At 56.1% G+C, this 14,633-nt stretch overlaps 3 protein-coding genes across 3 annotated transcripts in view; 2 read left to right on the top strand and 1 right to left on the bottom strand.

The window, feature by feature from the left end:
- The first annotated feature begins 3,109 nt into the window (after window positions 1-3,109).
- Window positions 3,110-6,207, top strand: ELOVL3 (ELOVL fatty acid elongase 3). Its single transcript, XM_040991796.1, has 4 exons — window positions 3,110-3,376; window positions 4,086-4,217; window positions 5,065-5,216; window positions 5,484-6,207. The coding sequence occupies exons 1-4, from the start codon at window positions 3,276-3,278 to the stop codon at window positions 5,909-5,911; spliced, it is 813 nt and encodes a 270-aa protein (XP_040847730.1). The 5' UTR covers window positions 3,110-3,275; the 3' UTR covers window positions 5,912-6,207.
- A 574-nt stretch (window positions 6,208-6,781) lies between these two features.
- PITX3 (paired like homeodomain 3) lies at window positions 6,782-8,456 on the bottom strand. Its single transcript, XM_040992231.1, has 3 exons — window positions 8,333-8,456; window positions 8,016-8,218; window positions 6,782-7,742 (listed from the first exon to the last, which is right to left on the bottom strand). The coding sequence occupies exons 1-3, from the start codon at window positions 8,448-8,450 to the stop codon at window positions 7,155-7,157; spliced, it is 909 nt and encodes a 302-aa protein (XP_040848165.1). The 5' UTR covers window positions 8,451-8,456; the 3' UTR covers window positions 6,782-7,154.
- Window positions 7,284-14,633, top strand: part of GBF1 (golgi brefeldin A resistant guanine nucleotide exchange factor 1) — a 126,518-nt gene continuing 119,168 nt past the window's right edge. The window contains exon 1 of the mRNA XM_040992222.1: window positions 7,284-7,557. The gene's annotated coding sequence lies outside the window, so the exon portion shown is untranslated. The remainder of the gene's footprint in view (window positions 7,558-14,633) is intronic.

The following is a 14,633-nucleotide window of genomic DNA, read 5'->3' as shown; positions in this document are numbered from 1 at the left end:
AATGACTTTACAAATCTCCACTTATCTTTAAAAATTTATTTCTTTTTATTGGAAAGGAAGATTTACAGAGAGGAGAGACGAAAAGATCTGCTGGCTCACTTCCCAAATTTTCACACTAACTGAAGTAGAATATAGGACTGACCACACATTCTCTGTATTTTTTTTGAACCTCTTATTTCTCTCAATTTTTTAAAAAGATGTTTATTTATTTGTTTATTTATTTATTTATTTTCGAAAGGCAGAGTTACAGAGGTTGGGGAGAGACAGAGAGATAGTCTACCTGCTGGTTCCTCCCCAAATGACCACAATGGCCAGAGCTGAGCTGGTTCAAAGCCAGGAACCAGGAGCTTCTTCCAGGTCTCCTATGTGGGTTTCAAGGGTCCAAGGAGTTGGACCATCATCTGCTGCTTTCCCAGGCCATAAATGGAGCAGCTAGGACATGAACCAATGCTCACATGGGATGGCAGTCTCATAGACCAAGGCCTATACAGCTATGCCATGGCGTTGTTGGCCCCAAAGCCTCCTACTTATAGGTGTCTAGTTCACAATATTCTCTCATTGACATTATCATGTCTGATTTCAGCAGGCGACTATGATTACCTGCATTTTGCTAATGAAAAATGTGCCGGAGAAGTGAGATAACCTGTCTGGAATCACAGAGCAAGTTGATGGTAATACTGATCCTTGAGCCTAGGTCTCAGAATACTGGGGTACTCACTGTGCATCTCTGTAAAGCAGGTTGTTGGAGAAGGGTAAGCCTGCCCATCCTTGCTTGCTTGTTTATCCTTGTATCATGTGATTCCTGTGTATGCCTTCCCACCGGGTAATGAGACAGCCAGGAGATCTCACCTCAGGCCAGCCAGATGGGCTCTCTTGGAATTTCAACCTCCAACACCATGATCTAAACAAAACTGTTTTCCTTATAAAATTTCCAGTCTCAAGAAATTGTTCTACCAACACACAAAAGATACCGTGACAGACAAAGGTCTCGGTCTTGCAATGTTCATTCTTGTATTTATTCATTTAGCCAACAAATGTGCAGCCCACCGAGTGTCAGGCTGTGTAGAGGGCAGTTGGGAGCCACTGAAGTGTTAAGCAGGAAAATTGTGTTTAGTTTTAAAATAGCCTTCTGAATGAGAAGACCAAGTGGTGGTCCTCACCGAGTATCGGGTGGGAGCCCCTATGCAGCCCGGATTTCTGTGACATGCGCCTTAAGAACCTAGTGCCCAGTGAGGTTTGAGAGCACTTTTTCCATTCCAGGGCAACAAAGGACAAGGGGGTGGGACAATCAGTTAACATGACTGCAGTAATAACCAAGTGAGAGGTGAGCAGGTGCAGAGTTGACAGAATGCCCTGGAAGGCCTTCAGCTGGCATGGACACGACTTCCCACCCCACCTTCCTGGAACTCAGGAACATGAGCAGAGGTTACCCTTGTCTTCTACAGCCTGTGCTCAAATCACAGCCATTTATACTCATGTGTTTTTTTTATTATTATTAAAGATTTATTTATTTATTTATTTTGTTGGAAAGGTAGATATATATAGAGAAGGAAGGATGGAGAGGACGATCTTTCATCTGATGATTCACTCCCCAAGTGGCCACAATGGCCAGAGCTTAGCCTATCCGAAGCCAGGAGCCAGGAGCTTCTTCCATGTCTCCCACGTGGGTGCAGGATCCCAAAGCTTTGGGCCATCCTTGACAGCTTTCCCAGGCCACAAGCAGGGAGCTAGATGGAAAGTTGGGCCTCTGGGATGTGAACCGGTGCCCATATAAGATCCCAGCGCATGCAAGGGGCAGACGTTAGCCACTAGACTACTTTGTTCGGCCCTACTCATGTGTTGTTTTTTTTTTTCTCCCTCAGTGCTTGTCTTGCCAACATCCAACTTATTACAAACTGCTCCAGAGCCCTTTGTTTTCTCAAAGCCTAGATGAGAAATAAAGGACATGCAGCAAAAACCTTTTATCTTTCTAAAATATTTCTTTCTTTTTCAAAAAAATTATTTTTATTGGAAAGGCAGATTTTACAAAGATAAGGAAAACGAAGAAATATCTTCCATCTGCTGGTTCACTCCCCCAAATGACCGGCATGGCTGGAGCTGAACTGATCAGAAGCCAGGGACTTCCTCTGGGTCTCCCACATGTATACAGGGTCCCCAGGCTTTGGGCCATCCTTGGCTACTTTCATTGGCCACAAGCAGGGAGTTTGATGGGAAGTGGAGCAGCTGAGACATGAACTGGGGCCGGTATGGGATCCTAGAGCCTGGAGGTGTAGGATTAGTGAATTAAGCCATTATGCCGTGCCAGAAAACATTTATTTCTTCAGGACTGAATAGATAGGTGAAGCTGTCGATTTGCTCAAGCCAGCACAGACCAGGGGGGTGGGGTAGAAATCAGCAGGCAGTCGCGGGAGGCAGCAGATCTTCCCTCCCCGAAGCTAGGAGGCCTCCAGAAAAGCTGAAGATAGTAAGCCCCAAAGCCCAGAGGGTGACCCTGTTTCCTCACCAAGGTTATTACCGGGTGCCAGTCTGGGGAGTTCAGGCATTCAGGAAACTGTAAAGGAACTACAGCTGCCTCAACAACCACCCTCTCCAACATCAACATCAACCACCTCAACCATAAAACTCAATAAAGTGCATCTCCTCCACCCACAACTGCAGGCTCCAGGCTGGGAGGCATTAGAGCTTCCAGGGAGCCTGGAACTGACACCTCAGGGTGCCAGAGACTGAACACACCCCCACTCTCAACCTGTGCCAGGTAGGTATGGACTGAAGCAAACTGAGGCAACGAAGTACAGTCCGCAGTTAGACTGGTCTTGGGTAACCTTCCAGGCTTTACAGCGGCTGAGCTAAGCCCCAGGCACTGCACCTGCTGGGGAGACCTGGGGGGCGGGAAGCTCGCTGAGCTTGAGGGGCCGCGACGGGATTTGAGGCGGTGCTTTGAGACGGCTTGAGAAGGGACGGAGAATGACCAATCAGAGGACAGGCTGAGGCATGTCCTGGTCCAGATTGGCTCATGGCCGGCCGCGGGGCGGAGGCCGCGCGCTACCTGCCTGCCACAACGCAATTCCGCGTTAAATACCGTGGGGACCGCGGTGCTGGAAGCCGGCTGGACTGCTGTGCACGTGCCGGGACCCGACGCCCTGTGTTGGGATTCCTTCCGCCCAGGGTCTGTTCCCACCTGCTTTGAGATTCACCGGATCCTCGACCCACCAGGCTCTTGTCCAGCTCCCCGCTCCAGTCCCCAAGCTCTGAGCCCTGACAGCTGCCTAAAGGTCATGATCACAGCCTTGAACGCCTCACATGAAGTGAGGCTGCTGCTGCAACCTTATGATTTCGAGTTGTCCCAGGACATGAGACCCTTTCTGGAGGAGTACTGGTGAGACTTGGGGAGGGGCCCGGCCTCGGCAACTGCTCTGGGTGGGCAGAAGGGGGTCAGAGGCTAACAGGGCCCTTCATGAAGTGCAAAGGTTCCGCACTGGGGCCCGCTGTTGTCAAGGCCCAGCTGGGCTGCAAGCAAGTGAGCAGAAGTAAGGATGAAGAGGAATATGTGGAAGTAGACAGAGCCAAGGAGAAAGGTGCCACTGGGCAGCCAGGGTGATGTAAATCACTTCCCACCCCTGCCTCTCCCACCCTGTGGCTGCGGGTGCCAGCCGGCACAATTGCAACCTTGTCGCAGATGCCCCTTGGCGCCTGCTGGAGAAGGCAGAGGCTGGTGTCCTGGGGCACTGCCAAGACTGCCTCAGGCTCATCTGCTTAGCCCTAAAGCTCCACAGAGGTGTTTGTGGGTGACTTGGAACTCCAGCCATGACCCAACCAGGCAGGGTCTATTGGCCCAATCTTACACAGCCCGGCAATTCTAGGCCTGGGTCAGACAGTGAGCCAGCCACCCTAAACTCCACTAAGAGAGCACGCCAGGTGCGTACACAGTAATGCTGACAGGAGTGGTGCATCATTCCCCCTTAGCAAGCAGGGAAAACAGAGCAAATGAGATGTCAGTGAGTGACAGCTGGGACTGCAAGCCTGAGCTTACCCCCGGCACAGATGAGTGGCCCCCAGCCTGTGCTCTCCTGCCTTCTTCCCGGCAGGGCCACCTCCTTCCCCATTGCGCTGGTGTACCTGCTGCTCATCCTGGTGGGCCAGAACTACATGAAGACACGGAAGGGCTTCCACCTGCAGTGGCCCCTCATCCTCTGGTCTTTCTGCCTGGCAGTCTTCAGGTGAGACATACCACCGCTACTGCTCCCTTCTCCAGACCCCCTTTGATTCCACAAAGCTTTCTCTCACAGTGTTGCCTGCCATCCTGCTGCTAGCTTCTCTGAACTGCACTCTGCTCACACTGCCTGCCTCTTTCTGCCTCCATGCCTAACAACACCTTCCAGTAACTTCCCCAGCCCCTCCTGCCCATGTCTTCTCCCCCAAATACCTTTAGCTTTTGCTCTTCTGCCATCATTTCCTCCCAGGCTCCTACCTACTGCAAGGACTCCATTCTCTCTCTCTCTCTCTCTCTCTCTCTCTCTCTCTCTCTCTCATTCTCTCTCTCTCTCTCAGATTCATTTGTTTGTAAGGCAGACTTAACAGAAATGCAGGCAGAGACAGCGTGAGCTCCCCTCCACTGGTTCACTTTCTAAGTGGCCACAATAGCCAGAGCTGGAGTTGAACCTGTCTGAAGTCAAAAGCCAGGAGCTTCTTCCAGGTCTTTTGCTGTCTAGTGCTGCTTTCCCAGGTGCATTAGCAGAGAGCTGGATTGGAAATAGGGCGATGGGAACTTGAACTGGAGCCTTTATAAGATGCTGGCACCACAGGTGGCCGCTTTCCGCATTGCACCACCATGTTACACATTAGACCCTGTTCTCTAACTCACCTTTCAGTTCCACCCTTCTGCATCCCCTGGTCTTTCCCCAGCCGTCATCTTTTTCTCTAGACTCCTAGAAGGAACTTGCAGATTGGCTCCCAGGATATCAAAAGCTGTGGCTCATTAAAGGTGGTGGAGTTTGGGACTTAGTGGCCTGGTCTCTGGCTAGGGGAGAAGGGTGGCTTGATGCCTTTTCCTGTGTCCTATTCCAGCATCGTGGGAGCAGTGAGGACATGGGCCTACATGGGAACGTTGGCACTTAGCAGAGGCCTGAAACACACCGTGTGCTTCAGCGAGTCTATTGAGCACTCTATAATCAAATTCTGGTCCTGGGTCTTTCTTCTCAGCAAGATCATTGAACTCGGTGAGCAGCGAGACATTGTCTGTTTGATGCCCCATGAGTCACATCCCTCCTCACAGCCTTCCCCTCCCTCACCCTAGTAGTCCCTTCCTCATCCCCACCCCGCCCCACCCCATCATCTTAGTAACACCTCTCACCCAAGCTGCTTTTCAGAGTCTCTGTTCCCAAACTCCCTTCCCCGCCCCAAGCGAGCAGCCCGCCTAACGCATGCCCACAGCCACTGCAGAGGGTGGTCCCAGCCCTGGTCACCTGTGACACCCCACCTTTCAGGAGACACAGCCTTCATCATCCTGCGGAAGCGGCCACTCATCTTCGTGCACTGGTACCACCATAGCACAGTGCTGGTGTTCACCTGCTTTGGCTACAAGAACAAAGTGCCTTCAGGTGGCTGGTTCATGACCATGAACTTTGGCGTGCACGCCGTCATGTACACCTACTACACCCTGAAGGCTGCCAAGGTGAGGTCCCCCCAGCTGCTGCCCATGCTCATCACCAGCCTGCAGATCCTGCAGATGTTTGTGGGGGCCACCGTGGGCGTCCTGACCTACATCTGGAGGCAGGAACCGGGGTGCCACACCACAGCGGAACACTTCTTCTGGTCTCTCGTCTTGTACACGACCTATTTCATCCTCTTTGCCCACTTCTTCTGCCAAGCCTACCTCAAGCCCAAGGCCAAAGCAAAGGCCAAGAGCCAGTGAAGGGGTGGCGGGGAGAAGCCTCAGGAACTCTCTTCCTCAGGGCTCTGTTCAGGTCTGGGAGAATGATTTGGGTGCCTTACCTGTATGACTTCCCCACAGGCTTTGCAGCCCCAGGTGGCAGGAAGCGTCACCCTGGGTGGCAGGAGCGTGGCCTGGTTTTTGCTGTTCCAGTTTGTAATGTGAAGTCCAAACAGGCCCTGGGAACGGGTGGGACCCAGGAGGGTCAGTCTCCTCAGACTGAATTATTTATATTTTCATCCAGAAATCTTTCTTTCTTTCGATCTAGTTTTTAAAATTAAATATTTCAACAACCAGAGTTTAGGGAGAGGTTTAGAGATTTGGAGAAAACTGGGGGCTGCTGCAAGGGGAGAAGGCCCTTGGCAGTGGGGTGTGATCCATGTAGGTGATGAGCCTGGCTGTGCGTAAGGAAGCGAGGTGCACGCAGAACGCTCAATAAGAATCCTAGGCTATGTAGGCGCTTAATAAATGTCCATCACAGAGCAGAATTTTATTGCTGTTAGAGGCACAAGCCCCTCATACGAACAGTGAGAAACAGGTGCAGAACAGCGGAGGTACCTTCTCTCAAGTCTGGTAAGAACTGGCGCCGGCGAGTAGGCGTCCGGGACGCCCAGCTGTCCTCCCTGAGACCACGAGGTGGCGCCGCGGCACCAGCTTCGGCCGACGCCGGGCGCTCCTCCCCGCGCGCGGCTCGCGCAAAGCCCGGGGGCCTCCCAGCCTGGGGCAGAGGGACGCCCGGGTGGAAGCCCCGGCAAGCCTAGACCCTCACCTCCTCCCTGTGCCTCCATTCAGACTGCCGGGAAACAGGAGGGGAAGGGGGACTCAACCGCAATTCTGAATCATCAGACCTCGGACCGTCGCGCACCTTTATTTCGTTTTTCTTTGAAAACCGGGGAGAGGGAGTCTGGAGAAGGCGGCGTGGACCGAGGCGTCTCGGCCCCCCCACACCTCCCGGGCAAGCTGGTCCCTGTTCTGCTCTTAGTCCCAAGGGCGCGATCTGGGGCTGGGGACGCAGTTCAGCCCCTCGGGGTCGGGAGGGGATGGCCCCCCTTGAGCCTGCCACCCCGCACCCCGCCCGGCACACCCCCCGCTGCCCAAGCGCCCCCTCTCAGACCCTGGGCCGGGGCGGGGAGCAGGGACAAGCCAGCCTAGGCCACCCCAGTCCGGGAGAGAGACTGCGGCTGATCGCCCCCGCCCTCGAAGACGGTCCACGGGCGGCGGCCGCTCACACGGGCCGTTCCACGGCGTACTGGCACGGGCTGAGGTTGGCGGCCGGGGGCGGCCCGGGCACGGCCGGGTAGCTGAAGGAGGCGTGCTGTTTGGCCTTGAGCCGCAGGCTGGCCAGGCTCGAGTTACACGGGTCCCGATAGACGTAGGGGGAGGAGGCGGCTGCAGCGGCGGCTGCGGCGGCCGAGGCGTAAGGGCAGGACACGGCGCCCGAGGACACGGCGCCCGGGGCCAGCCCGGGGGGACCCCCGGCCAGGCCCTGCAAGGCCCCGGGTCCCGGCACCGTGCCCGGGGCGGCGGTGGCCGAGGGTACCATGGAGGCGGCGATGGAGCTGGGCGCCGAGAAGACGGGCTGCGAAGCCAGAGGCCCCACGTTGACAGAGTTGAAGGCGAACGGGAAGGTCTTGGCGGCGAGCGGCGGGCCGAGCGCCTTGGGAGGCCAGTTGCCGTACGAGTAGCCGGGGTAGACCTCCTCGTAGGGCGGCACCAGCCCTCCGAGCGGCGCCGCGAAGCCGCCCTTGCACAGCTCGGCCTGCTGGCTGCGCTCGCGCTTCCGCCACTTGGCGCGCCGGTTCTTGAACCACACCTGTGGGCGCGGGAACAGAGGAGGCCGTCAGCGCTGTCACCCGTCCCCGGGGCTCGAGGTCTAGGGGTCGAAACTGGGGGTTGCAGGGGCCGCGGGGGGCCCACCCCGAGAACAGCGCACAGGAGACGAAGGCGAAGGAGGGGCGAAGGGAGGGGAGCCTAGCCCCGAGGTGGCGAGCAGGTGGGGGGCGTCGGGTCCCAGGCTGCGGAGTGCTCTGCTGCTCACCAAGGGACCCGCGGAGGGAAGGCCCCAGCGGGGTGGGGAGAGCCATACCCGCACGCGGGCCTCGGTGAGGTTGGTCCACACGGCTATCTCCTCGCGGGTGCTCATGTCGGGGTAGCGGTTCCTCTGGAAGGTGGCCTCCAGCTCCTGCAGCTGCTGGCTGGTGAAGTGCGTGCGCTGTCGCCGCTGCTTCTTCCTCAGCGAGCCGTCCTCGGGGGAGCCGCCGGGCAGCGACGTGGAGGCCTTCTCTGAGTCTGGGGTCCAAGGTGGGAGCAGAATGTCACCAAGGGGCGCCCAGGCACTTAAGTCCCACCCCAAGTAGGGATGGAGCCGCCATCTCCTCCACCTCCAGAAGGGGGCGCCCTCACCGCTGTGCTCCGGGCCCTTGCAGCCGTGTTCTGGGAGTGGCGGGTGGGGAGTGCCGGCGTCCGACAGCGACAAGGCGGGGCTCCGGGCCTCCGCCTCGCTGAGCAGCCCGAACTCCATGGAGGGCTCTGGGAGGGAAAAGAAGACAGGCTGTTAATGCTCACAGCGCGGGTTCCCAGGGCTGTTAGCCTGAGAGTTCCTAACCGGGTGTCTTAGCCGCCGACAGAAAGCAGGCCCTATGTAGACGCGCCCTAGAGTAGACGGGGCAGCGATGGCCTAAAGGGCAGGGTATGTGCTCAGAGGTGCTGTGCCCAGGGACAGCCCGACTGCACTTTGCAGCAGCCGGGTACCCAGACCTGAGCCTGATGCACAGGTGTTGCTGGGTAGTTATTGAATTAGGGAAACCATGTACCACACACAGCATGTCCCCCACGCACTCCAGCTCCTCAGGCCAGTGTGCAGTGTCCCCATGGACCAGGCACAGCCAGGCCCTCTGTGAAGCAGTGTCCGTAAAGGGAGATCCTCCCTGGAAGCCCCTTCAAGGGCCTCAGCTAGCACAACAGCCTGGCCAGGCCTGGGCTGCTTCCAACTAGGGCAGTTCTGTTCCCCGGCTGCCCTGCAATTTCCGGAGAGATTGCTAACTCCACCAGGTGCTCCAGCCCTGTCTGCTGATAGCTGCAGCACACGCCCTGCACCCACAGGTCATAGCTCCACCCCATGTGCAGTGTCTGCCAGGCCCACACACCCTGCCCTGAGCTTAGCTTGGTACTGCCTGCCAGGCCTGCCTGCTTCTCTCTCCAAGCTTTCCCTGCTGGCTCTCCCCAACCTGCATGCCTGCAGGTCAGAACCGGAGTCTAGGCTGGGGGGTGGAGGGAAGGAGAGCGAGGTGGGCGGGACCTCTCCCTGCCTGACATACCCTCCCCATCAGTGGTGGCTTAACGCAGGCTGCATGCGTGGCATGGATGTGGCGGATTAGCCTAGATGGGGACGTGTATCACTTGGCTCCTTAGAATTCCTGAGGTACCTTTTCCAGGGCGGTGCAGATGGGCAGTGGCTGGTGTTTGCTCACTGGTAATGCCCCCTTCACCTGGCTCTGAGAGCACAGCTGTGCTCCTTCCACCTTTGCAGCCAGGTTGGAGGTGGGAAGAGGCCAAGGCAGGAGGTTAAGAACTGGTCCCTGCCATTTCTGCTGGGGTCAGAGAGTCAGGGTTAGCTGAAACCGGGAAGTCAGGAGCAAAGGCATTTACGAGTGGGGGTAGCTTATTTCTCTTATTTCTTCTCCCCTTCTGGCCCTGAGGTCAGGAGCCACACAAAGGCTTGGCACCAGGGAGCTTTGGTTCAGCCGTGCCCTGATGGAAAAGGGGTACCCTTGGAAAGGACTTTACTTTGTACCCAAGACTCCCTTGCAATGCTAAACATGTCCCTGACTTTTCTGGAAGACATATGAGCAACACAGAGCTAGCGAGAAGGTGGTCTGTTTGCAGGGGAAAAACCCAAGCCCCACTATCACCATGCCCCCTTCCCACTGAGACTCCTCTCTGCCGTTTTCTGAACTCTCCCACTACCCCCGGCCCCGGGCCTTCCCTACCCGGGCCTTGGTCTCACCCCAGCTTTCAGCAGGGAAAAGCAAGGGTGAACAGGGAAGAGCAAGTGCCTGAGCGCAGGAGGCTGCGAAAGCTGATGCAGGCTGTGTGTGCCAGAGACGGACAGACACACGTGCAGACGCACTCGGCCCCACTCAGACATAATAAGCACTTGGACTTGGAGCCGGAGGCACAAATACACACTCTCTCACACATGTGCTCCCACATGCAGGCAGGCACACACCGTCCCACAGACTCCTCTCTCTGTGACAGGGACAGCTGGCAGGGCTGTTTTAGAGCCAGCCAGTGCCCTCCCCCCTCCACGGTCCCCTGAACCTCAGCCCTCAGTCCCAGGAGCCAAGGATTCCCGTGGTGGCGGCTGCTCAGAAGAGGTGGGGGCAGGCCAGGGGGCTGGGGTTGAGTGGGGGAGAAGAAGAAGGATATTAAAATAGGAAGCGACACAAAGTGCCCAGGTCCCTCTGGGAAAAGTCATCCTGGAGAGCCCCTGGAATTAGTTTTTGGAGTCAAGCGATCTGGGGTTCATATCCTAGCTCCCTACCTTGTGAGTTGTGTTTTCTTGGCAAGTGACAATGTCCTCTCTGGGCGTATGTCCTTCGCATCTACAGGGGAGCTCAGGATTGCATCCCCGCCTGTCTTCAGGGCAGGGTTGGAGCTCTGCTGAGGTTCTGTTTCCCTTGCTCACTGTAGTCAGCGCCTTGGATGAACTGGGCTTGGTGGTGAGTGGGAGGAGTAGGTAGAGACTACTAACTGCCTTCTCACCTCTGCCCTTGCCACAGTGCCCAAGCCCCTGGACGCTTGTCTTCAGGAGCGGCCCCTCTCCAGTGAGTGAAGGAGAGAGGCCACCTGCCACACAGGGTGTGACTTCCATGTTATGAACACAACTGTCCTGAACACGGCGGGGAGGGGGGCAGGATGATAGATACTGGGCAGGAGGGTGTCAATAACATGGGCCACAGACCCCAACCCAAGAGCCACATGGGCACCAGGGACTGGAAAAGATGAAGGTTTCAGGCACTTGACTAGGTTGGTAACCGCAGAGAAGGGCGCCCAAGGTTGACAAGAGCCCCGACCGAGAAATGGAAGAAAAAGGAAAGACCACGAAAGGATGGTAGGCAATACGAGGTTCCAGGGTGGGGGCGCAGGGGCTCCTGATTCCTAATGGGCTGGTCAGGTGAATGGGGAGGGGAGGGGCAAGCTGCAGTCTGAACTGGAGATAGGCTGGCTGGGGATTAAGCTTCCCCAAACTGCCGGGAGCTCATGAAGCCTGGGAGTTGGGCCTGAGGCCAGGAACTCCAACTCATCCAGGGGGCTGGGGAGACACACAGTAGGTCCCGAAGTCCCCAGCATTGGTCAATGCTTCTTAGAAACCCCAGGCAGGGTCAAGAGATGGGAGTGGCAGGAAGGTTAGATCTGGGAGGGGGCTGCCTGGCCCACCCTCAGTCTTTTTGATGCACCCTGATGAAGATGCCCTAGCTGAGGCCTCCTGCTGGTGTTGGGGTAGTGGTCCCCAGCCCAGGCCATCTGGAGGGCCTGCAAACATGCTGTGACTCTGAAGTCTATACTAGCATGTACTGCACTGCTGAACATGGCAATATGTTGAGGAGTATGAAGAATATGGAGTGCAGCCCACAGGCCAGGCAGACCATGGGGCGGAGGCTGGGGAGCATGGTTTCCCAAGGATATACCTAATGGCTTCAGGGCTACAGCCTTGGGGTCCACTCAGGTCCTGGGGCCAGCAGCGTGGAGCAGGGCCACTGTGCGAACACCCAGGGTAGGTTGCAATCATAGTGCTTAGGGCAGGAGGTTCAGCCTAGAACTGCAAAGGAACTGAACCTTTGTTTGGAGCTGACCAGAACAAGGTGACAGTCAGGTCACCACACCACCCTCCCTTCCTTGCTTGTTATCTCCAGCAAGTAAGAAGGATTCCCAAGAACAGTAAATGCAGACTGCCCAACCCCTCGACACCTCCAGTCTGGGGAGATCATCAGAGGCAGAAGATGGAAAGAAATTGAATGGGTCTGATCCTCAGATCATGGGAGACCAGGAGAAATGGTAGGCCATGGAAGGGAACGGCCAGTGTTAGGGTCCCAGAAGGCAGGCATGTAACCAATGCCCCGACCGGGAAGTCAGGGCACAGAGAAGGACCCAGGGTCTTCTGAACAACACAGCAGGGATGAGATGGAGCTTGGCGGCTTCAGGGGCAGGGGCAAGTGTGGGCAGTGGACAAGCAGCAGGAAAAGAAGGGTCAGAACGGACAGGACTCCAAAAAGGGTCCAAGATGGGGGGTGCGGCCCCAACACAGTCTGGACTGGAATGTCTAGAAATCCCAAAGGTCTGTCAAGAGGAACAACTGCTCTGGAAAACCAGCGGCAAGCCCTGAAACGGCCGCCAGGAGCAGAACGTGGCTTTGTTTCCAGCTTGACAAGACTCAAGCGGAGTTTGTGTTCTAGGGCGCACTCCAGCTGCACTTACTGTAGTTTAAAAGTGAAGCACACACCCCACTCCCATCCAGTTTTGGGGGAGGAGATGGACCACTTTTCACCCCTCCCACTCCTGCTCTGCCTTCTCCCACTCCAGCCCTACAGAGAATCAAGCCTTGCTCTCCCCACTCCCTCAGGGATGGGGTCTCTGGAGATATGTAGATAGCGGAGATCCCCAAAAGCGGCTGCCTTGCCTGCTTTGCTTGGCAAGGGTGAGCGGAATGGATGTGGTGGGTTGGGGGTGGTTAGGGAAGAAGGAACAGAGCCTCGGGGTGGAAGGAGCCTTTCTTTCCCTCTTCTGACCTCTCTCCATTCCTTGACCCTTTCCCCACCACCACCTTCCCTTTCTCTTTTTCCCGTTTCTCTCATCTGGATCCCTGATGGTGACCACGGACACTCCAGATACCCTAAAGTTTGGGAGTTAATGAATCCTGAACGTTAGCTCCCGTCTCCTCCGAACCTCCTCTAGAGTGAGCAGGATTCACAGGATGGCATGGCCCAGTTTGCTCTCATACACCTCCACGTCTGCTGTGGCCCTGCCCTCCGTGTCCAGACCTGATGTTCACAGTGAGCAGGGTGGGCAGGCACACATGACAGCAGGATTTGGGGGCCCTGAAGAGAGGCTGGTTGTTTAGGGTACTACCCAGAATTCTCAGAGAGGGGCACAAGCAGTGACTGACATCAAGAGCCTGGGACAGGGCATCCCCTCTGCCCTTAAGCTCCTTCCTGTGTCTGGGTCATGTGTGAGCAGCCAGCTTCAAGGATCAACTCCTGGTTGCTGCAGACAAAGATTCTGTGGCACCAGGGGACCTGCAGCTTGGGCATAATATTAGTAACAATACTTCTTATTTCTAAGACACGTCCCTCTTTGCAAAGAACTTTTACATACATGGCTCCATTTCATTGTCACAACTGCCATGCTTGTCAGGACAGTGTCCAAGGCTACACATTTAGAGGGGGTCTGAGCCCAGGGCACCAGACATCCCGTGCATCACTCGCCCCCTCCTGTCTACAGCCATTCGTAACTCTGACAAGATCCTTCCAAACCCTGAAGGGCTCTATCGCCACTTCCTGACTCTGCCACCCTCCTCTGAAAGTCAGCTCTGCGCGTGTACCACCAGCCATGTGCCACAGAACATTTTCCTGTCGTTTTCCAGCTTGCATCACTGCTGCCCTAAGAGATCCTCCTCATCCCTAGCTTCAGGATTTGGGGAGCAAGAAGCCTTCTGTTTTGTTTTGTTTTTTAAAGACATTTTAGTATCCGGTGGGTTTCCATCCATCTTGTTTCACCCTCCACAGACATCCGCTCAGGGATGTGCTCTCTCTAGCCAGACCCTGCGCATTCTCTGGGGGCTGTGACTGGCGCCTAAAAGCCTATGGCCAGGCACACACTCAGCTGCGCTGTTGTATGCAAGACCCGGGAGAGGTTCTGCCTTTTGTTTCCAAGTCAGTTTCATCAAGTCAATATCCCTCACCAGCAGGAGCAGAGCTCTGGCCAAAGTCTTGGGGAAATTCTGCCTAACACCTGTCCTAATCCTTCCCTGAAATTTTGCTGGAATTTCAAAGGCAATGGGAGCAGAAGTCCCTGAAAAGCGGGTCTGAGTGTGGTGGTGCTAATGGAGCGAGCTCTAAACTCACCAAAACAAGGCAAGGAAGCAAAGGGCATGGATTGTTCTCTTTTTTCTGGAGAAACAGCATGGTCCAATGCAGGTGGGAGTGTGGGTAGCATGTGTGTAGGTCACCCAGGAGCAGAGCGGGAGAAAGGTGGAGACCCACTGATTAGACTGTGTGTTGCTAAATGCTCGGCTTTGCCCTGGTGCCCCTGAGCATGCCGTCCTCCCACTGTGCCATCCTGCTCCCTTACACAGCCCTAGCGAGCTCTCTCTGCTCTGTCCTCTGGCTGCAGAGTTGGTGTCCGGGAGGGTGGTCCTTGTGTGTAACCACAGGGGGCAGGACCCTCCTGCAGCCACAGGCAGAGCAAACAGGACAGCAGGGTGAGACCAAAATACCCTTCCCTGCCAACTCAGAGGGCCAACCAGGCCTGGTATTGGACCCCGAAGTCTGGAATCCCACTTGCCACCTGCTGTTGGTGCACCTCGTGGTGTTGGGACTGGTGGAGCTGAGGACCCTAGAGGGAAACCGGGTTTGCCTGGCTCAGGCACTGCACTCCCCACCTCTGTTGGTTTGGGACAGCCATGCAAGAAGTCTGGGTTTGTCCA

This window comes from Ochotona curzoniae, unplaced genomic scaffold, assembly GCF_017591425.1.
Source record: "Ochotona curzoniae isolate NIBS_2020 unplaced genomic scaffold, NIBS_Ocur_1.0 contig_66, whole genome shotgun sequence".
In the NCBI taxonomy this organism is placed as follows: domain Eukaryota; kingdom Metazoa; phylum Chordata; class Mammalia; order Lagomorpha; family Ochotonidae; genus Ochotona; species Ochotona curzoniae.
The sequence above is the reverse complement of the archived record's forward strand: the minus strand, read 5'-3'. Positions and strand labels throughout refer to the sequence as shown.

Excerpts from the sequence above, each read along its gene's own strand:
- ELOVL3 (XM_040991796.1), top strand. The coding sequence starts at position 3,276 with ATGATCACAGCCTTGAACGCCTCACATGAAGTGAGGCTGCTGCTGCAA. Across the intron at positions 3,377-4,085 it reads CCCTTTCTGGAGGAGTACTG|GGCCACCTCCTTCCCCATTG; the intron begins GTGAGACTTGGG and ends TCTTCCCGGCAG. Across the intron at positions 5,217-5,483 it reads CAGCAAGATCATTGAACTCG|GAGACACAGCCTTCATCATC; the intron begins GTGAGCAGCGAG and ends CCCACCTTTCAG.
- PITX3 (XM_040992231.1), bottom strand. The coding sequence starts at position 8,450 with ATGGAGTTCGGGCTGCTCAGCGAGGCGGAGGCCCGGAGCCCCGCCTTG. Across the intron at positions 8,219-8,332 it reads CAAGGGCCCGGAGCACAGCG|ACTCAGAGAAGGCCTCCACG; the intron begins GTGAGGGCGCCC and ends CTTGGACCCCAG. Across the intron at positions 7,743-8,015 it reads TCACCGAGGCCCGCGTGCGG|GTGTGGTTCAAGAACCGGCG; the intron begins GTATGGCTCTCC and ends CCGCGCCCACAG.